General features: G+C 40.0%; 1 protein-coding gene across 10 annotated transcripts in view; it reads right to left on the bottom strand.

Moving 5' to 3' along the window:
* Positions 1-442: 442 nt before the first annotated feature.
* The window catches only part of EYA1 (EYA transcriptional coactivator and phosphatase 1), a 79,404-nt gene continuing 57,733 nt past the window's right edge, over positions 443-22,113 (bottom strand). For all 10 annotated transcript variants that reach the window (XM_088520330.1, XM_088520331.1, XM_010225437.2 and 7 more), the window contains 6 exons: positions 11,937-11,995; positions 11,594-11,754; positions 11,276-11,390; positions 10,860-10,981; positions 8,705-8,805; positions 443-1,381 (listed from right to left, as the gene is read on the bottom strand). In XM_088520330.1, coding sequence (XP_088376456.1) covers positions 1,301-1,381; positions 8,705-8,805; positions 10,860-10,981; positions 11,276-11,390; positions 11,594-11,754; positions 11,937-11,995 — 639 coding nt within the window. In that variant the 3' untranslated portion in view covers positions 443-1,300. The remainder of the gene's footprint in view (positions 1,382-8,704; positions 8,806-10,859; positions 10,982-11,275; positions 11,391-11,593; positions 11,755-11,936; positions 11,996-22,113) is intronic.

Here is a 22,113-nt window from a genome sequence, read left to right as displayed (position 1 = left end):
ATTAAAAGACTTAAATGTATAGATCTGGGTATGAATATTTCTTGCTCAATCTCTCGAAAATATTCCCAATTTCTAAAAATAAAGATGATGATAATTTTCTTTATTTTGGGGTGAGACAAAACTATTTGGTACGGAGGTTTCAATTTAAGTCATATCTTAAAATATACTTGTGCTCTCTATATACTTCTTTATGGAATGAATCTGTAATTCATTTTTCAATACTCTAAAAGCACACCAATATGTTAACATTAAAAGGACATATCAAGAGATTCCTCTTCATTTATTTGTTTTATCTGCGTTTGCTTAGTGGGGGTAAAGAAAACAATCTTTTCATAGAGTAGATGAGAGAGAAGAAGGTAGAGAAACAGCTGATAAAGAACAAAACCCCATTCCTATTGACACTTGACATCCATGCTTTTGGTCTTGACAAATTTATCTAAAAAATCCATTATCTACATATTTATATCCAACACATTGATAAGGCACTGCACAATATTTTGTGCACACACGGCCTCATTCTTCACCAACAAGGCATTACTATCTTTCAATAGCATTTACCTTAACAATATGTAAAAGAATCATTCATTATTACAAATTTACACAAAAAAAATCTTCCTGTACATGATTGTCTCAGTGATGTACCTATTACTTTAAATTAGACATATTTTAAACTACTCTGTAATGTGCTAAAATCAAAAGTAGTTGCTGTACCATAAGGCAAAGGCTTACAATAGCCTTTAATCCTATTATACATATCCTCAATTATATGATGCCAAAATATAGTCTGTTCATAAATAAGTAAAGATGTACAGAGTACCCTGGGTATGAGAAACCAAAAAGTAAACTTTCTTTACAAGAAAATTACTCCACTGGTATTTTGAAAATCTCAGTCTTCATTGTGCAATCAAGTTTGCTGTGTTGAAGAAACGGTGTGTGTCACATTGAAGAGTCTAAAAACTACAAAGCATTTGCAGGTCCTTTTTTTTTCTTCACAGGTATGAACCTTTCATTTCCTTTCCTTTCATTTCCACTTCTTTTTGGTAGCAAATAAGGTAAAGACGAGTTGTTAAAACATTCGCATGGCTTATTTTTGTTCGACTCACAGTACCAGAGTCAACAGCTGTTCTGAAGAAAAAGACGTGTTCCTCCGTTTACTGAAAGGGCAAGGGTTAAGACCAATTGCAGCTGTACGTCAACATGTTGAAATCACAAAGTTCTGTAGTCCAATGCTGACACAAGACACAGGGAAACCGTCCGCGGGCACAAGGAGGTTCTGGGGTTTCAAAGTGCTGCTGAGCTGCTACAAGTACTCCAGTTCCAAGGCATGATGAAGGGCCATAAGGTCAGAGTGGCTTGAGATCCTCCAGAATGGCATAGCATGCTGTGAACAGCACAGACAAAATATCAAAATAACCCCAAGCATTCTGGAATTTAGATCCACCCACTGTCTTATGCAAGAAGAGGGGCTTCACATTTGCCACCCTGTTTACCTACCCCCCATCCCCAGCATAAATTCTCAGTAATAGCAGATCTAAGTAACAGCAACAACAAAACACATTAGGAAATCTTAAGGAAGGGAGGGTTTTCTCATCTCTTTTTCCAAAAAGGATTTCAGCACAGTGCAAAAGAAAATATTATTTCTAGAAATAAATTAAGGGGAAAAAAGGGTCTATGCATGAAGCACTTGGGGAGCTTGAAGAAGTGAATAACACTTGGTTACAAATAAAAAGAGAGGAAATTAAAGTATTATTTAGTATCGAAATCTATTTATTCGTTGTGGAACTATCCCTGGCAGGTGAGTTAAGAACATACCAATGGTGGTTCAGAATAGCTCATATGTTGCTCACATCACTTGGAAAGGAATCTTATCCCAGTGGTTTGTATTATAATGGTCATTGTTAGTACTGATCTTAAAATATCTTTCCATATGGGAGAATTTTAAAATAAATTCATATTTTTTTCCGATTAGCTGTAATAAGATCTCAGTCTGCAGCACAAATATGTTTGCAAAGAACCTGAATAAACCAAAGACATAAATACCAGGAAGAAGCACACATTACCTCATCCATGAAGAGTAAAAAAGCTGATTAAGAACAGTCACTATCTTTATATTGCAAATCAGGGATTATAGTATCAGCAAAACCTTTTTTTTTTTCATAAATAACAGAAGACAACTATCAGTTTTCTTCAGGAAGATATTCTACTGGTCCCATGGGAAAGTAGTTTCAAGTCAACAGTATTCTGAAGGCTAACCTGATCGTGCTTATTAATGCAGTAATTCAGCTTGTGCCCTGGCATCTTTAGGGTGCAAACCACAAGCAATTCACTATCACAATAGCTTCGCAGATCCTCAAGCATTTTATCTACAGTTTCTCAGGTAAGCCTCCTTCATCCTCTTTCAGCAGCTCCTGAGTAAATACCTATTTCTATGAAGTCACTGGCAAAATTCCATTTCTTTAATTCATCATTTCTATGCTGACTTCTTTTTTCAGCCACATCATCACCCCCCAACATTAGACAATAATATCAAAAACAAGCTGGATACTAAAGTGAAATCAACACTGATGTGAAACCTTCTGTTCCCAGATGTGTGTTTTACTGTAAATGCTTACAAATTACCGTGTCTTCCCAGACAAGCTGCTTGGCACACAGTCTGTGATAAATGTGTCTTTAGAAGGTAAGGTAAACAACAAATGCTGTATAAATAATAATTATTTTTATGCTGCTTCAACTGGATAAAAATGAGATGTTGGGAGTAAGGAAAAAAGTTGAGATTTTGAAAAGAAATATAACTGTGTAAGTGGGCAAATTTCTCAAGTCAAATGGCAACCGTCGAGGCACAAGCAATGGTTGATCTTGTGAGAGACAGCAGAGATGATGCTGAAATCATTAACAGAAATCAGCAAGACCTTGCTAAAGCGTGGTCAGCAACGGAGCACTGGAAGCAAACTGGAAGTGCACACCAGATACAGGATAGAATATGGGCTAAGAGGCTGTTTGTGCACTAGCAAGACCTGTTGCACAGTAGGAGCAGGCTGTAGAGCTAAAGAGGTGAGGCTGAGCACCCACAGTATGCACATTTAAGGGTTTTCCACTCAGGATAGCTCTAGCCTGCTATCCTGGAAAATGCTCATTAGCAGCTAATTACGTCTGGCGAGCACCTGGACTATACATTCTTGGTGAGTTGTACGGGTGCATCAGGAGATGTCCATGTTCAGATAATGTCTAGCTTCTAGAGCAAAGAAGCTTCTTCAGGAAGAAAATAAAGTGACCCACAAGGAAATGCCATTGGAACGGTTTCTGATTTGTGTTGTTCTATTCCAGTTGTCACAAAGCCTTGAGAAAGAGCAAACTGAATCTCAGCATGAAAAACAACGGGGGAGCCACAGCTGCTCGCACAGACAACTGTGTGATTATCTTTTTTTTCAGGGAGAAAAATTCAGAGACAAGTGAGATGATGTTGGAGGAAATGCTTAGAATCTTTCCAAAAGACTTTTCCACATTACCATTTTCCTTAAGAAGGAAGTGGTAAAATATCAACTGTGACATTTACTATCCCTGCACCTTTGAGTGAGACTTCCACTGTGCTGTCTCCGTGCTACGTGCAATTAGCTCATCAGGTTACTCATCCAATTCCCAGTGTCTTTCCTGTTACATTGATAGGCTGTCCTCTCCGCTCTGTCAAGCCAGACACTGCTGCTTTCTAGCTTAAGCCTTTCCTAAAGATTTACTTCTTCATATTCAGGAGATGAATCAACACTAGCAAAAAGAAACAAAAATCCCTCTAATCTGTGGCATTTTTTGGGCTCTCCGAACGATAGGTTCTGCATACCTATCTCACTTAGGCCATGAGATCTTCCTACCGCTCCTACCTGGATGCTGCATCAGAGGCATTAATAACACACGTATGATGTGGCATGGTGAAGAGCCTGGTGGACGTCTGCCTTTGACACGTGTCTGCACAGAAGCCAAGAGTCAACGGCATGGAAGCTGTCCAAGGTTGGGCAGCGAGTTAGTGAACAGCGTAGCAGCAAATCCTTGGATGCAGCTCCCACGTTGCGCAGCTCCCGCGCTATCCTGCTTCCCTGCTTATAGCCTCAGCATCACAGGGAGCGCGGGAGGCATCCAGGGAGCCCGCCGAACCTGATGGGTTTGGCAGAAGGCTAAGTCTCTGCTAAATCAGATCACAGCGCTCCTCGCTGGATGTCCATATGCAATAGCAGTTTTGGATTAGTCTCAGCTGTTTATGGTCAGGCTTTAACTGAAAACTCTAAGTGGACCTCATTGTGGCTTGATATTCACTTAAATATCCTTTGCTTTTATCTACTCTGTGAAAGGAGGAGGCCTCCACTTACTTACAGGAGTGAGGGTTGGAAAGTTCTGTGTAAAAAAAATTGTGTAAAAAAAAAGTTGTGTAAGTCTTAGGATTACAACTATTTTCACTTCTCCTGCCTATAGGTCAAAGGGCCAATACTGCACTCCTAGCAAATAAAACATGCTGGGAATGCCGTTGCTGCCAGCGAACTGGAATCTGCACGAGACCTCTGTGCACAGGTCTCTGGTGGCTGAATCAGATCCATATCAGTTTGATCCTATGGCACATATTGCATAGCTAACAGGAGGGGAAACAAACTTGATACATATCTATATATATCTATGTATGTATGTATATATATACACACACATATTTGTGCTTATTGCACTGTACAAAGCTTTTCCCCTTATTTAAGAAAACGGAAATGATTGTCCAAGACCTTACGAGTGATTCCTGTATTAGCAAGCACCACTATCTGCCTTGTCAACAGTGACAACACAACCCTGAGAGAGTGGCCCATTTTTCTCACCAGATGCCGAGGCAGGAAGAGTTTCTTTTGGTGGATTATTTACCCAATATTGCATTTAGAAAGTCACCCCTGCCAACAGTTACCCCACATCTGATACACAACAGGTGCCTTCTATTCTAAGCACATTGAAAAATAGTAATATCTCACTTACTACTGCGTGAGGCTGGAGGACAAATGCTGCCCACTAATGACACAGTCTGACTGGATGCATTAGCAATGAAAACATGAGCAAGTTTTTCTTGTTGCTTACTGGAGGAACGTAGGAGGAACCTACCATGTAGACTGGTAGTAAAACAACAATTTTCTGTATGGTTTTAATATTATACTAGTGAATATGGAACTTCTAAAAATGAAAAACATGAGTTGTTTTGTAGATCTTTAACAACACATGGTACTCGATAATAAGTACATTTACGACCTCTCTTAATGATCTGCTTTTTGATGACACCTTGAATTGAAATATGGTGGGAAAAGGCTGAATTTGGTACTGCTTGGTGTAAAAAGACATCAAAAGTTCACGCTTTATTAAATTATTAAAGCTATTATAAACTCATTAAATAACTGCAAAATTATTAAAATATTTCCTTCCTGAAAGAAAAAACAATATTATTTTTACAGTGTGCATTTACTAAAAACCAAAAACCCACGGCATTTCAAAGAAAATAAAGTGTTTCTATTCAGTAAGTCTGCATGCAAAACAAAGCCATTTTTTGATGGGGCAATGCTGAAAAGTGCAGACCATCTTCCTTTCCCCTAGAAGCGTAGGTATTTATACAAAAACCTTACCCCTGAGATTTGAAACATATCTGAGTAGAAACTATTCATAAGTTTCTGTCACCTTTCCTGGTATTTTTGTTGTATTTCTGCCAGGTTTTGCTGAACAGTTGTCTTTCCTTCCTATCACAAACCCGAACAGCACAGTTTGACTGTGAGCTTTAAAACAGTGGCATATTGGATACCCATTTATATTCTATTTATTGCTCCACAAAGATTTATGATGTTTCCTCCCCGCTTCCTTCCCCGTCACAAAAGCAGTCTGAACGCTGCAGAAACACAAAGGCAGCAGCGGATTTGCCCACGCTCTCCCCAACCACCTGATGTAAAATCCAGCTCCGGGGCGCACAGACCCCCCTCCTTTGCCTCAGCTCCAAATCCCACGGAGGACTCTCCGGAGTAGAACAAAACTCAAAGAGTTTTTTTAATTCTGCTTTGCGAGCATTTCACAACTTTGTTTCCGAAATAAAAATAAACCAAAACAATAATAATAAATAAAGAAGGGTCCAAGACAAGGGAGTTTCTGGCAGGGAAACCCGGCCGGTGCAAACTCACTCTGCCGACAGCCACGCCGCCCTGGGGCTGTTTGGGGAGAGCGGTTCTGCCTGCTGTAGGTGCAGGAGCCCCTGGCCACAGCTCTGGGCACCCGTTCCCTTTCCCAGGGCTTCTCCCGACCCCTCTTTTTCTCGGGAAGCCGCTGCAAAGGCAGCAACCTCGCCGTGAACTCGGGAGCTGCAGCTGCCCCGACTGCTTGGGGAGCCGCGCGCAAGCGTCGGGCTTCGCCGCAGCCCGCCACGCAAACGTCCCCAGAACTTTAATTGTCTTATAAAGTATTTTGCAGGAAACGGCAGCGGAACAAAGGTGTGGATACCATGGCTTGTCCCATGCTGCGTGAAACCTAAGAGTGTGCGGTTTCCTCTGCGTATTGTATTTATTTTCATCAAAAGAGGCACTATTTTTCTTTACAAGAACAAAAAGAATGCAGCCTCAGAATACTTCTTAAAGAGACTAATCTTTTAAACTGTATTAATAAATAAAATAAATCTACATTACTTAATTTTTACAGCAGCAACAATAATGTAAAAGATTTTCAGTAAATAATGCACATAAATGAAAACCCTGTTTTATGATGAAGCATCTAAAGAAGTTTGGTGTGCGGTGAGGCCCCAAGTTTATGCAGATTTATTTACACTACACATCGCATATACACTGAGCTGTCTTTTTCATGCTTAAATATCACTTCACTGATTACATATAAGCTAGGCAATGAATACTGCCAAGTGAGGATAGAAATTCAAGCTTATTTCATCTGTGAGGTTTTTGTTTTGCGCTCACTTTAGTGAAAAGAGCTGAACTTCCAGTTTAGGAAGCAGGAAAGTTAAGGCTTGTTATTAAAATTAGTTTACCAGCAATTTAGCCAGTTAAGTGCAGGGAAGGTTCCCTACCCTGGCAAAGAGCTGCTTATGCAAAGGAAGGAGCAAGTGAAGGAAACGGCTACAGTGTTAAGGGACAAGCAGGGCAGGGAGTACTTCTAGGGGTACTTAAATCAGTTTGTGTTGATGGGTTTGGGATTTTTTTGCAGGAGGAAATCCTCTATTTTGCTGGCATACTCCGCAGAGAAGGGCTAGGTTTTTACTGTGACAGAGTGATGCCTTTATGGCCTGTACGGAGGGGCACTGTGCACCAGCAGGCACCCCTGCTTGCTCCTGCCGTTAATGCTAAAAACAAGGTGATGAGTAGACAACAAATAAGGCTTCATAGGAACTGGGAGCAGCTCCTGCTGCAGGGCAATGTGCAGTTCTTCCTCTTGCACTGTGTGAAGGCCAAAAACTAAAGGCATATCTGACTTGCACCGTTGGAAATACTAGGGTCTTTCTAGGTGGAGTAAGAAACAGGACAAGAACCATAAAAGCGTTTTCCTTAATCAAATTAATAGTTTCTGCAGAAAGTGCACTTCGGCAGGACTGCTGGTATACTTAGTGACTTCTCTGGCTTTACTGTAGCGGATAATTTAATGCAGAGCATCTAACATTCTTTAAATCTGGAAATTCCTTCCAACGAGAAAGAATATACATCAGTAATGGCACAAAGGAACTTTCTATACTACTACTTCTCTTAGCAACTGGCAAGGCTCTTTTTCTTATGCTTTTCTGAATCATGTTTCCTGTAAAAAAAAGTATTGAATTAGATAATGTTACCGAAAGGACTATTCTTGCCATTATCATATACAACACTTTTTTTCACCAAGGAACAGAAAGGGAACAAAGAGAAGACTTTTTTTTCCCCCCGGATCTTAAATGCAGCTTTTAAAATGTAATCATTTACAGCGGGAAAACATTTCTCTGCAAAGATGAAAGGCATTTCTGAAGGAGAAAGGAGCAAACTGTTCCCGTCCGTCCGCCAAAGGGATATATGAGACTGACTCTTGCAAAGCGCCGAGCTGGGAAACTACCCGGAGCCCTTCCCAGGGACAAACCCCCACATCAGATGGAGCGAAACCCGCCAGGGACAAACCCCCCATTTGGTGAAGGGAAACCAGCCAGCGGTGCCTCTCACAAAACGCCGGGCGCTCCGCTTAGCTGCACTTCTCCATTTAGGAGGTGACAGTGGAAACGGCTACAGTAGCCCCACAGAGAGAGATTTTAAGGGTAAAAGAGAATTTGTGTAAAATTGGTTTACCTATAAAATGGAGCAAAGGCAGAAATGCCCATTTTCCTACTGCAATGTCTTCAATCAGAAGAACTACCATTTTTTACTTGCACTGATAACAGCCTATTCAGTATTTTGGGATGCCAAGGAAAATAGAACTATTAATTCTTGGCACAAAAGTCAGGGGCCGTTTTTCTGGCTCCCTTTCGAACTAAATCAAACACACATAGCTACCCAAAAGTGTCCTTTGGATAACAGCGGGGCACATCGTTACATACAGTTTTATGCACGTATCCACCAGATACGACCAAAACATATTTCATAAAGCAAAGATTAAAAAAAAAATCCAATTTCAGTACACGATACTCCATGTGTAAGAAAGGACATTTTTGCTTTCAAACTCTTGAAATCAACCTGCACTGAAAAAGGGCCATTACCTTTTTTGCACCTTGTTCCTCTTCAACACCATCTCCTATAACAACATACACTACTTTTCTTCCAAATCTTTGAATTATTCGCTCAAAACAACTTTCCTTTCCTGAAAGAAAAAAATCAGACTATTCAGAATAGGTGGTGATGGGAAACAATTAAATCATTTTAAAAATTATTTTAGTTTGCACCACCCCGACACTTCCAGTACATGTTTGGCACTACAGAGAGGGATGAGAGGGAAGCCTCTCCTGCAGGATGAATAGGAAGGAGCATCGCCAGCGTGATGATGACCCAAGGCCCACTGCAGCTTTCCTGCCGCTTGAGCACCTGGCAGGCATCCTTAAAATCTGCTTGGTAAGGTCTTTTAATACCCACAACATGGTAAATGGGGCAACCAGTGAGCCACCTTGGGGTATCACCTTTCATATCTCCTGAACTAATCTGAGACAGGTTTCCAAGGGAATTTCCCTACCAGCATAATTCTCCACTGGCTGCTTACAGCCGAGGATCCTGAACAGAGTAAATTGATTGAATCTGAGTGGAAATTCTGGCTTTTTCTCTACGCCCTGTGACAAGATTAATCACAGCTCCTGAAACAGTAGTATTCTGCCTTAGAGGGTCACCAGAAAGATTTAAACACCTGCAATTCAATACATGGACAAGGTCCTTGATCCAGCACTGGGCTCCTTACTTCATTGCATAGAACTAGCGAAATGAACCCCAATACTCTAACCCTACACATAGTTTCAGGTGCTAATACCAGGAACTTAGAAAAACTGTAAAGTGAAATGTTCTTAAATGTTCCCATTCTGAAAGATTTCTTCAGTCTGTTCATAAATCCACGCATACCTGTGTGTCTACTGTATGTCTAAGGCATCCAAAAGAAAAAGTCTCAGAAATAAGTTATTTCTACTACAGGACAATGCCAGCTCAAAAAAGAATAGACTGGAAATTAAACAAAGATTTCTATCCAAGAGAGAAACAAAACTATGCAAGAATACCCTTAAATAATAGCACAAGACACAAAGTCCAACACTAACTAGTGCTTGAAAATTATGTATCTTTTCATGTTATAGAAATCTCATGATTGCCTGTGATGGCTGAACTCAGCATAGAATCATAGAATCATAGAATGCTTAGGGTTGGAAGGGACCTCTAGAGGTCATCTAGTCCAACCCCCCTGCATTCCAAAAATAACCTTCCCTCTTGTCTTGCTCTTAAAATCAAAAATGAACATTTATTAAAAATGTTTTAACTAAAGTGTATATCTAAAGTATTATAATTCAAAGATTCAATTTAAAGTTTCTACAAAGAGTACAGCACCGATCCTATCTAGGAAATAGGTCTACAACTTTCATAGCAATACTTTTGAATTTTTACATCAAATTATCAACCAAGATTTTTAAAAGCAAAAACAAACAATTAAAAATAACCCACCATTTTTTTCTTGGACATTTGAGCTTCCCTGTATCATACATATTTAAGAACACATGAAAAATGTTTTCATGTAGCCCACAATTTTGAGGGAATCTGAGACAGAACAGATATGTCATAATCATGTTAAACACTAAAAGCACACATGCCATATGGTACTATGTACTTCTGCATGCTCAGAATAACATCCTATATACTGAACCAGAAAACAGAAATAAACATTTCTGGCTGAAGCGTATTATATTCAATATGCATGAACTTAAATAATTACCTTCTGCAGCAAAACATTCTGGCTTCTGGTAAATTATTTATCAAAATTTGCTTCATAGCATATGAAAATGAATTCAGTCAAGGCTTTCAATTATAGAATTTCCTCAGTTAAGCTAGGATTACTTGAATGCTCTGAGTTTTCAGCCTACTAAAAAATGATCTAAACTGCTCCATAGTCTCATGGTTCTGAGAAATGATGTCAAAAAGCTATTGTATTGCCTCCTACCAGAGGCTGCTTCAGTGTTTATGGAGATGTATGAAGTCTTCTGTGCTGGATCATGGCGCACATTTTTAAAGCAGATTTAGGATGCCTCAGTATGAGAAGTGTTTCATGAGATCAGTCATTGTTATTCTCCATGAGCTACAGGAATATATGTTCAGAAATAAATATAGACTAACATAGCTTTTTATTTAGAACTACAACTTTAATTATATCACTTTATACAAATAACTCACCTATTTTAGTTGCACTGTAAATATTCTCTATGGGAAATACAACCCCTAATCCATACAACAGGACTTTTGCCAGAGCTGGAATAAGCTGAGTAGTTGTTACGAGAATGTTCACACAATTTGTCCTGTAGAACAGAAAACAGAAATATCCATCCTTTTTTAACAAAACAAAGTGAGAAACACCTTAGCCCTCTCACTAGAAACCCTCACCATTACTGCTGCCACACTTTCTTTGCAAAGAAGTTAGCTTTTCTCACTTGAGAGGAGAGCAAGGCACACAGTGGCAAGGTAAAATCAGAACAGAGAATGAGGAGAAGGTCCTCCGGTTTAGATGTTTTGTGCACCAGACCCGGCAGAGTTTCTAAAATACTGATAGACATCTGAGAGTTTCCTGTCTAGTTCTTACGCTTGGTACACACCTTGAATGGATAAGTGTGAGTGCTTTCAGTGCAAGTGTCAACCAGGAATCTGTCAAAGCTTCAATTTCTGCTCGGAGTTGTAACCAGGCCTCTCTCTTGGCTGGACCGAGAAGACCTGTGGAACAGATAAGGGCATGTCTGCACTGAAATTAAGGAATGTTCTGCCATTTTCCTTTGCTTTTGTTAGTTCAGAAAGTTTTTCCACACAATGTACAGCTCACAAAAGAAACATTACCATGTTAGAAACAGCAATAGAAAAGAAGAGTTTTTCCTTTTTAATAGTAATTTGTCTCTATTGTGTAGTTCATAGTTACTTGCCTCCAACATTATTTTTGTAGGTGTTATATATTTCTTTTACTCGTCGGTAGCGGAAAGCCAGTTTTCTCATCCAGTCCACTCCTCCGCGCACACCCGTCGCTAGGCACAAATTAGCGCTGGTGGCTGCTGCAGGAAAGCCATCTGTTCCAAAGTTATAGGTGCTATTTGGATACAAGAAAATCCCCAAATTTACAAAATGTAAGAGACAGAGTTCTGCCATGAGCTATTGACAGATAAATTGCAAAGGCAGAGATAAACTGCTGTAACACTCAACAACCCTTCACCACTTTCCCAGGAAGAAAACGTGAAAAGTAACATTTTATCTTGCTCAGTTCTGCTCTACCTTAAATCTTGGCCATTGTCGTCCGAAGACACGTCATCAATGTGAACCTGGTCGCATTCCTGAGGTGACAGAAAGATGTTATGATTTTCTTTATCTTGCAAACCTTCAAAAAAGAAGCTATAAAAAAATGAACAATCTACTCATCAGGATTATTTTTAATTGTGTGAATCAGTAGATGGCAGTCTTGTTAAAACAACTATTTTACCTATTCCTTGTGCTCATTTCTTAGAATAAAAGCACACCATCACTAACTACTGCTGTTAAATAGCTTTCCAAAAACACGTTTTTGTGTTTAGAAAGGAAAGGGATTAAAAACAATTAGCATATGTGTTCCATAAATGTTCTTGTAGCCTTTCAGGTACCTTAAAACATCACGCTGCTCAAAGCTGATTCAGTCAGTGCATAAGTGTAACTGAAACCAGACATTTTGGTAAATGTAACATATTAGAAAAATTAAACCTGATGCTAACCGCCAATGAAATTATGACCTCTGATTGCTGTTGAGCCACACACCAACACAGCCTGAGGCCAGCTTTTCAGAGGAGTGCAGACAAAAAATCTGTTCCTAGTTTGCCATTCATTTGAGAGTTGTGAGTTTCCTTCTCTCTCTTTGGTCTTAGTGCATGAAAGCAGCATGAAAAGATGAAGAAAATCTGAACAGAAATAGCCAAAGCAAACCATCTTTCTTCAGTGGCTTGTATACAAACTAATATGGCACATTATTGGCTTTATCTATCACTAACTTAAAAATCATAATGCATAGTTTGTCCACTAAAAACCATTAGAACGTTACTACTAACAATTTGACATTTAGCAGGAAAACAAATAAACTTGTGGCACTGTAGATCAATCTCAATCCAATCCCTGAAATAACAATGGGTTGCAATTATTTTAATAATTTCCTCTTCTCTCTCCTAATGTGGAATCTTATAACAAACATGGCATATTTAAAAAATGAAAATATTGGAATCTTTTATTTTTGTGTTACTGCTTTCCCCTGAACAAATTTTTTTCTCTCCATGGATTTGTGAGGAAGGGAGGGAAGATAGAAGTGAAAAGAAACTCAAACCAGCTGTTCCCTAACAGAATTAAAATCATGACCCTCAACCCTTTTTCTAAAACATCTATTTTCCAGCCAACCCTCTCCCAGCAAGCAGCAAGCTCCAAGGAGGAAAAGACTTTGACCCTGTAACCTTCTCCTCCTCTCCTGAGGTCAACAACCTCAGATAAGAAAAAAGCAGAAGTCTATTTGGCCTCACATGATGGTTGTGGATTCTAGATTTCTAAAAACATTGGTCTATGAAAAACACCTCAGGAACTTTTCAAACCTTTTTGGAAGAGCAAGGGGTGGTCTTTTGGTCATGTCCTTATTCTTACTGTTATACATAGCGCTTTGTATTTTATATAGTGGTAGTTGGCTTTAGAAAGAGAGAGACAGAGAAAGGAAAGAGAGAAAACCAGGACAGAAAAGACATGCAGCCAGGATACGAAAGGCACTACTACATTTGCTCATATTCAACTATCAAGTAAATTTCCTTCTCAAGCAGAAAAAAAAATGGATTACATGCTCAGACAGTGCTGAAACTATGAGTGTGAATGTACTAAGGGTTTCAAAATCAATGTGTCTAAGGAAAGCGGGAAGTTGCTTCAGCAAGTTAGCAAATTCATAGATTTGTTTGTTCGTTTAAAATCAAAAGGAAATTCCCAACCTATATGCAGGCAAAGATAATGATTCAAATATGAACTGAGAATAAATCAATGAAGTCACATCCTCCTGAGCCTGCGAGCTTCCCATTTCAGTGTCTTTCCAACTACTCAGTGATTTCTCTAAGTCTCCAAGGATAGAAAACTTAATTCTGAACTGTCACTATGGCAATGAAAATTATCAAGTCAATAGCTTCCTCTCACAGTTCAGAAATGATGAATGACACCTGGAACAAGTTGTTAAAAAAGAGGATTCAAAAGTGAAATTAGGGACTCTTTCGTAGTAACCACAAAAACAAAGAAAATGAGTAGAAGATCACCTTCTCATAGGAGATCCAGAAAGAAGGAAGAACCCTAAAAATGTCCTAATTCCACTGTCTTGGGCAAAAGGCAGAAATAGGGAGGAGGAGAATGACGTGTCTTTGATCCCACAGTTAGAGAGGGCCAGAGGACTTGGAACTTTTTAAATTAAACATTCAAGGTCTTGGGGCCTTCAAAAACCTCGAGGCACTGCAAGTCTTTCCCCATTTTGTCTAACCACGCTCATTTTTCTCCTGCTTGTTAGGTAAAAAGTGAAAATTGAAAGGATTTGAAATAGCAATTATGGTATTGAAAGAGAGAGGGATTTTGAAGAGGAAAAACCCAGAAAAGAGATCAAAGACTAAAAAGTGGTGGGGTAATAGCACAGAAACTGTGTCGAGACAGTAAGCACAGTGAAGAAAAGGTCATGAACATCACATATTTCAGGTGAAATACTGAATATAGTGGAAAACCATACTGTCATCTTTTGGCAGTAATAAAAGAAGAAAAAGTCATGTCAGGAAAGGGAAGGAGAAAAAAAAAAGCACAAGAGATACACATTATAATTTGGAAAGGATTAAGACAAATGTGATTGACACAACCTTACAAGGAAAGGAAGGTCACAAACAGTGCACAACTGTGTTGCTCCTCCTGAGTGGCAGGACAGGGCTTTGAGGCTAAACATGAGATTCAAGCGCCAGGTATTTTTTCACACCGACCCAGACTTTGGCTTGGAGAGCAATAGGTGTGTTTTTCAATCCCTCAACACAGGAAGCAAACATGTTGATATAGCAATTACTCTTCTAGCAGTAAAGTTATTTAGGGAAAATTCTTTCCAAAGAAGGCAATTACCTGTCCACTGTTAATTGCTTGATACCAACTTTCTATTTAAATGCCTTGTGTTTATTTTTGCTGCTTGCTTTGCGTGCAGCATTTTGTTCATTGGCAAAGGCAATTACCTGAGGCACAGGCTATGGTCACACAGCAAAAAGTTGAAAGTTGATTAGTTTACTCAATGTGCATCATAATCAGGGATATGATAAAATGAAGCTTGATGCTGTATGATAAAGAAAAAATGCACTCTCAACCAGTATATTTTTGCAAAGGTGTCTTTTAATAAAAATACAAAGACTCAGAAAATCCTCCAGTACTTCCCCTAGAACCTTCTGTAACTGCGAGTTGTTAGAGCTAGGCAACTACTCAGGAAAAAAGTTTTGTCTGCAGGTTTATCTTTTTAATCCTTCACTGTTTGGTTCATGCTTCTAAGATTTAAATAGTAAATGCAGTATTAGTATCCTCCCCCAATTTCTTTTGCAAAGAGTTATATTAAATGAAATATTGAAAGTCCTTTTAAAAACACTATCAATGCAGATGTATTTTCTAATGATAGAATCAGTTTAGCAGTCAGCTGTAAAGCAGCATATTAAAATTGTTTGATTCTCTTTCAGGATTGGTTGGATTGGCAAGGAGGGGAGCAAAAGAGCCTGCGGCTTATGTATAAAGATTATGCAGCAAGCTGTGTTTTGTTCCTAAAGGTGTTGACCTTGCAACTTCAGTGCATCTAATTTGAAATCTTCATGAGGAACAAGTGATGACACGTTTGCACTAAAGGTTTGGATTTCAGTCAGACAGACTGAGATGCAATTCTGCATTGTGAGAGTAGTCACAGCAAAGCAAAATGCCCACGGTATGGTTTAGGGATTACACTTTCAAAAGTGCAAGCAATGGTAGGAGTCTAAACCTTATTCTTATATGGGCCCATCTAAATTGCATTGATTTTAATGAAACAGTCTCTGACAGGCTTAACTCACATTTGAAAATGGGATTCAGACTCCTAAAACATGCAGAAATTTTAAAATAAGTTATTTGTGCAATTTCTGAAGATGAGGGGAAAATACAAAATAGGACAGGGTGATCACGACGGGAAGGGAGGCTGCTCTGAAACCCCAGCCAATGCAGACAGGCCTGTCTGCGAGCAGACTCAGACAGCCCTGGCTGGACTCTCGCTCTCAAGTCTCCTGCCCAGAGGAGCTGGTTTCCTTACAGTTACAACAGCAGGAATCAGAGGAACCAGCAGTGCTGGGTGCGAGCTGGGCTGCCCTTGGTGGCAGCCGCCGTGGCTACGCTGCGGCCGCAGAGTCGCACGAGCAAGTACAAGCTGCAGGCAGGGCAGCTTTGCTCGAGCGGGGCATGAGCTACATTTCACCAAGGAACCTGGGGCAGAGAGAAAAGTCACATTTTGCGAGTGGAGGGAGCGGGGCTTTTCAGCACAGGAATGGCAATGGAAGAGTGAGCGCCATGAAAAGTAGGATATAAAAGCTTTTAGGAAGGAGACTTGAACAAAAGCTCTTGTCACATGGGAGAAGGGTGAGATTTCCTATATCTCTTTAAAACTGAAGTGTGGATGAGAAGACTCTACAGAAGGGACCTGAAAGCTTCAGGAGCATGCTCAACACAGCTGAAAAGGGACATGGTGTGAGCCTCTCTGTGGGCTTACTGATTAGCCTGGGGGGAGATGAGAGCATTAGCACACGTAACTTTGCAAATCTGCCTAGGGTCGTTCAAGGAGTTACTGTGCATGCTGTCCTTCTGGTGGGACCTGCTGTGCTCTCCGCAGAGCTGGTTGCACAGGACCACACGCTTGTGTCCCTCAGCCACCTGAATGCCACAGCTGACAACTTTGCTGGAAATACGTCTGCAGCAGCTAAAATTACACCAACAGACTCTGCACTTCACGATGGAGATTGGCTCTTCCATTCCCTTCCATCAGCTCTGCTTTGGGGATTGAACCAACAGGAGATACGTGCTTGCAGGAGCTTCTTGAAATGCTTCTATCGTTTGCTAAGTGAAAATATGTCTCCAGCGAAATGCAGTTAGCCAAAGAAGTCAACAATCCCCAAATGAATAGATGAATCTGGCGTAAGACTCGTACACGGAAAGCCTGTGTCTTCTCCCGCCTCCATTCCCAAAGGCTTTGCCAACTCCTCCCTGCTAACTTTCTACCTTCTCTTTTCTGTTTTGCACGATGGGCCAAAAATTCCCCGAGATGCTCCACAGTCATCTTTCACAGCTCTTAAAATGTCTGAACCCATGTAGACTTCTGGATTTATTCCTTTAAGCTAACTCTGGATCTTTATGAAGGTTCATATGCAAAGCATTAAGTTATGGCAGAAACCTTCTGCAAATATTTATATTACTTTGCTCCTTTGCTACCACCCGTCAGGTTGTGCACTTCTGCCATAATTACGTAAAATATGCCTTACTATTCAATTTACTGTAGGAAAATTAATAATAATAAAAAAAGAGATTAAGGCTGTTACAACAGTTCCTCTTATCTGTGCCAATAGCACATGCCAAGTGCAGTGATGTAACGGCTAGTGTGCTGATCCTCTACATTTCTGCGTTACAAAACTAACAAAAATAAACCTAGTAACTCTGCTGTCTTTGAATAAACACTGAGTATAAGATAACTCTGGACGAGTTTGCACCTTATGAAAAAGAATAATGTGAATAACATTATGAGCATGACCTCAGAGGATGCCGAAGCATTACAGTCCCAAATCTGCTGATTATAGCTAAAATACATTTCCACATTTGCTTAATCTTCTTAATTTACCGTGAGAAAACTAACACCACGCTGTCAACTAATTGTTTCAATACCTTAGTCTGCAAAGTAAAATGAGAGGGGAAAAAAAAAAGCCCTTCAGAACAAGCTATTTTCATTTTGCTTTACATCAGTGTGTCCATTGAGACGCCCTGGAAGTTGGCCAACTCACAGGAAATGATTGCTGGGATTCTCTGTTCCTCTCATATCTGTCATTATGCAATTATATCCACTGCTTCATTTTCCCTCTGAACAGTAGAGAAATTTGGTCATGTCCATGTGAGAACAGATCTGGCATAACAAGTTAAAGCTGCAATCCTTTATAAAATGTGATGTGTCTGAAAAACCCTTAACTAAAAAAAATCCTCACGTGTACGCTACTGCATTTGCTGTTGCGGTGTGGGTATTTTCTTTTTTTTTGGGGGGCGGAACAGGAGTAATTCTGCATATACCTGCTCCAGAAGTCAGAAAATGCCCCTTCAGATGAAGGTCAGCTTCACAAATCCTCATCACTTCTATAACCATCACAACATGCTTCACTGATAAACATACATTCACAGACTGTCATGGTATGTTTCCCCACGCAACACTTGAATAGACCAAAGCTAGTTTGTGAATGTCCTTTTCTGTTTTTTTTTTTTTTCTTGGTTATGATTCTATCAGTTTCTATTTTTTTATTTTTACTTATACTTATCTAATAAGATAAGAAATAAAATAAATAAAAATAAATAAAAATTACTCCAACTAATCTCTATTCTAAATTTAGAGAAACAACATGATTCCAACATTTTTTAATTCTAGTCACTAAACTTCACGAGCAGATGTCCATTCTTCACTTAGCTAGAAAAACAGCAAATTCTCCAGTATGTGCACACAGGTCAGAAAATGAATATCAAATAGAACAACACATCTTATACCCCATAGATAGGTGCAGGCTGTGCCAAAAGCTCCTCTACTGTACTTGCTAAATATACAAAAACCCCTGCATTACATTTCAACCAGAGGCAATAAAGGCTTAAGTGCTGAACTTCCTAACCCATCATCATGGAATGCCTGTTAACATACGACACAAATCCATGTGAAAAAGCGGAGACTCCGGTTCGCAGGTTCTCAGCCCTGGCAGTCAATTGGCAGGACCTGTCATCTCCGTCTAGCCTGCACTTTGTGACCCTAACATTTTCTCTTCTTTCCCACCACAATTATTCCGTGCTGAAGAAAAAGGTGCAGATTACCTGTGGGTCAGGCACAGGATATGAAGAACAAAGAGAGTTCTTGAAATCCACTTCACTCTGTCTGACAATTTGTGGATGAACAGTCAAGGAATTAAATCAGGCTGTGAAAGCTGGTAAAACACTCCTACTTCCCATTTTAAATTTTGAATGCAAAGAGAAGTGCACAAATTTATAGTGCACTAAATAAAGTAATAGGAAAAAGATAAAAGCTAATATTCTAAAAAATGAGGACTGAGAACTGAAATAACAAATTCATATCTCACAGCCGATAGCTTAGCAGTTCTGCACCAAACATAGCCCTTTTAGAGCTCACAATGGATCCCATTCTTTTGTAACAGAGAAAGTGATTAAAATCTTATTTTGCTTGCTCACACGAGCAAGTGCATTTGAATTAAATATGCTGCTCCCAAAGTAAACAGTATTTGTTCCAAAATATACACTGATCTAATTTTGCAATTTGTGTTCATTGGAGTAGCTACACTAAAATCAGCGTTTACATTTCATTTCAGCTGTACCTTGTTACTGGAAGAATCCAATTTAAACTAAAATTGTATCTATAGAGCAACTATAATACCTGAGACTGAACAGACATAAACTTTTGCTCATTTCAATCCCACAGAAGAAGAAAATTCTCTTTTGCTAATCTGCTCTTTATCTCTTTAGTGTAAGGGAGCAGGTATTTTCAGTACTGATATAGTCTCAATTCTTTCCTAAATATATCCGCCAATATATTGAAAGCTTTCTATATTTTACTGAAAAAGAAGATCAAAATGTATCATGAAGATCAAAATGTTATATCTCTAGCATTAGACTTCATCTTTTTATTCTGGTTCCAATTCACAGATATTCCCTACTTCATGAATATGTTCATTAAATTGGAGTTGTTCAGAAAATATAAAAAGTAAAACTATTTTATTTCTGTGATATATGGTTCTACTCATACTCAGGGAAGTGATTCAGACTATCACTTTAACAATTCTTGCCAGGATTCTGATAAAAAAAACCCTAATAGTCCATTTTTACATGTTTTGAAGGTTGGAAAGGGGAAGGAGAGGGTGCCAGAAAAATAATTTTGCCAATAGATAGAATTGACAAAAGCCGCTCGATCTTATCTAGTTAAAGAGTCTGTCCCTGGAAAGGACAGTGTTATGTTTAAATATCAAATTCACTTTATTTTAAAAGTTCTGCACTGCAGATTGTAAATGCCTTCTTTACGACATGATTCATGTTATCTGTGGATATATGCTTTTATAAAAAGAAAAAAAAACCTGTGACTACTGAACTGAGACGAGTTCAAATCTGCTGTGTTAAGCAACAAGAATGACCCTGCATTTCCTGATATGTGAGACTTAATTTCTAGCTTCCAGAGCAAGTTCATTCATTTCATAGGTTAATTTTAAAATTGTTTATAATTTAGCTATATCTAATCGTTTAGATATAGCTAAATTATAAACAATTTTAAAATTAAACCTATGAAATGAATGAACTTGCTCTGGAAGCTAGAAAATTAAGTCTCACATCTCAGGAAATGAGAGTATTCTTGTGGTTCACAAGAAGATGTGAACTCGTCTCAGCTCTGTGTCACTGATTGGTTTAGCCCAGCTGTGCCTTGGTGCTGTGGCTCATCTCCCAAATGCACATTTCTACACGCAAGTTGCACTGCTTCGAGCTAGTGAGTCTCCCATCCTTCTAATTACCTGCTAGTGGGACAAAGACTGGGAATAAAATTCTGCTAACCTGTGCCTGCCCTCCCTTCCTCCCTTCCTTCCTCTCTTTCTCTCTTTTTTTCCTCCCTCCCTCCCTCCCTCCCTCCCTCCTTCCTTCCTTCCTTCCTTCCTTCCTTCCTCCCTTCCTCTCTCCCTCCCTCCCTCCCTTCCTTCCTTCCTTCCTTCCTTCCTTCCTTCCTTCCTTCCTTCCTTCCTTCCTTCCTTCCTTCCTTCCTTCCTTCCTTCCTTCCTTCCTTCCTTCCTTCCTTCCTTCCTTCCTTCCTTCCTTCCTTCCTTCCTTCCTTCCTTCCTTCCTTCCTTCCTTCCTTCCTTCCTTCCTTCCTTCCTTCCTTCCTTCCTTCCTTCCTTCCTTCCTTCCTTCCTTCCTTCCTTCCTTCCTTCCTTCCTTCCTTCCTTCCTTCCTTCCTTCCTTCCTTCTCTCTCTTTCTCTCCCTGAATGATGTGAGGCAGATGTGGAGCCCATCGCGATGCTCTGTGCTACAGGCAGGGTGTCAGCTGGGACAGCACTGCCCTTGCCCAGCAGCAGCAGAAAGGGGATTGAGATTTTGTGACTGCTCTGCGAATGCCACTGCTAGGCAGGACCAGTAACTAAATATTTTGTGCCATGTTACAGCTCAGCCATTTAGAAAAGGGGAGAAGCAACAGGCAGGTAAGCAAAGGGGATGCTGCCAGCCTGGCAGGCTCCTGCAGATTTCAGCTGAGCTTAAGGAGCACTCCAACTGGCTTTCTTGAGGGAGGAAATCATAAAATGTTTATCTCCAGTGAGATAAGGAAATGATTTATGTGGTTAACAGGTTATGTAGGCCCTATAGGAGCCACTTTCTCCAGTGGCTAACGGACGTATCCGTTATTATCCCTACCTGGAGGGCTCGCGAGCGGCAGCGGCGCTGCACAGGCTCCGGGACGGGGCGCGTGCAGCAGCTCATGGGCAGCAGCAGCGCCGCCCGCTCTGCCTCTGGGCACACACTGCACCGGGCTCTCCGCTTACCTAGCGCTACGCGGGCGGCGTAATCTAGTTCCATGGTCGTGAAGTGACCGCTTTTATGGTTATCTTTATCCACGGAGCCGTCTGCAAGTCACCCACGGTTGTAGTGTCAAGCAGATGAGAAACTATTTCCTGTCATTCCCTCACACACATACCAGGGAAAATTCCCCACCAAGATTCCTGTTCCTTTTCCTTTTATTCCTTCCTTCTTTCCTATAAGCAAAGTGAGCCAATCTTGGATTGCTATTGTAGAAAAGCAAATAATAACAAGACTCCTGTGCTGCCTGCTGGAAGGCAGTCCACAACCACTGAGTGGTTCATTAGAAAGCAAAATCTGCTATTATTCAGAGGACTTAAGAACCTTGAAATTTAGGATTACATCTAAAATTGAATATAGTGATGTTAAAAAAACACAAGCATTACTGAAGCCTTTTTAAAGAAAACGGATTCTATTTTACCAGATTTTTTTGTAAGTTTGAAAGTAAAATAACAGAAGCTTCACGGTGGGGCCCTCATATAGAGAACCAGCAAGGTCTGCCAGTCCCAGGCACTGCTATTGCCAGCAGTAGGATGAGACACTCTCCCAGTTCAGCTAGAAGGAGAAAAGGCATTTGGGGATCGGTAT

Source organism: Tinamus guttatus, unplaced genomic scaffold (genome assembly GCF_059628265.1).
Source record: "Tinamus guttatus ecotype Peru unplaced genomic scaffold, ASM5962826v1 Tinamus_guttatus_pri_ptg000086l, whole genome shotgun sequence".
Classification (NCBI taxonomy): Eukaryota; Metazoa; Chordata; class Aves; order Tinamiformes; family Tinamidae; genus Tinamus; species Tinamus guttatus.
Note: the sequence above shows the minus strand (reverse complement) of the source record. Positions and strands in the feature narration are given on the sequence as shown.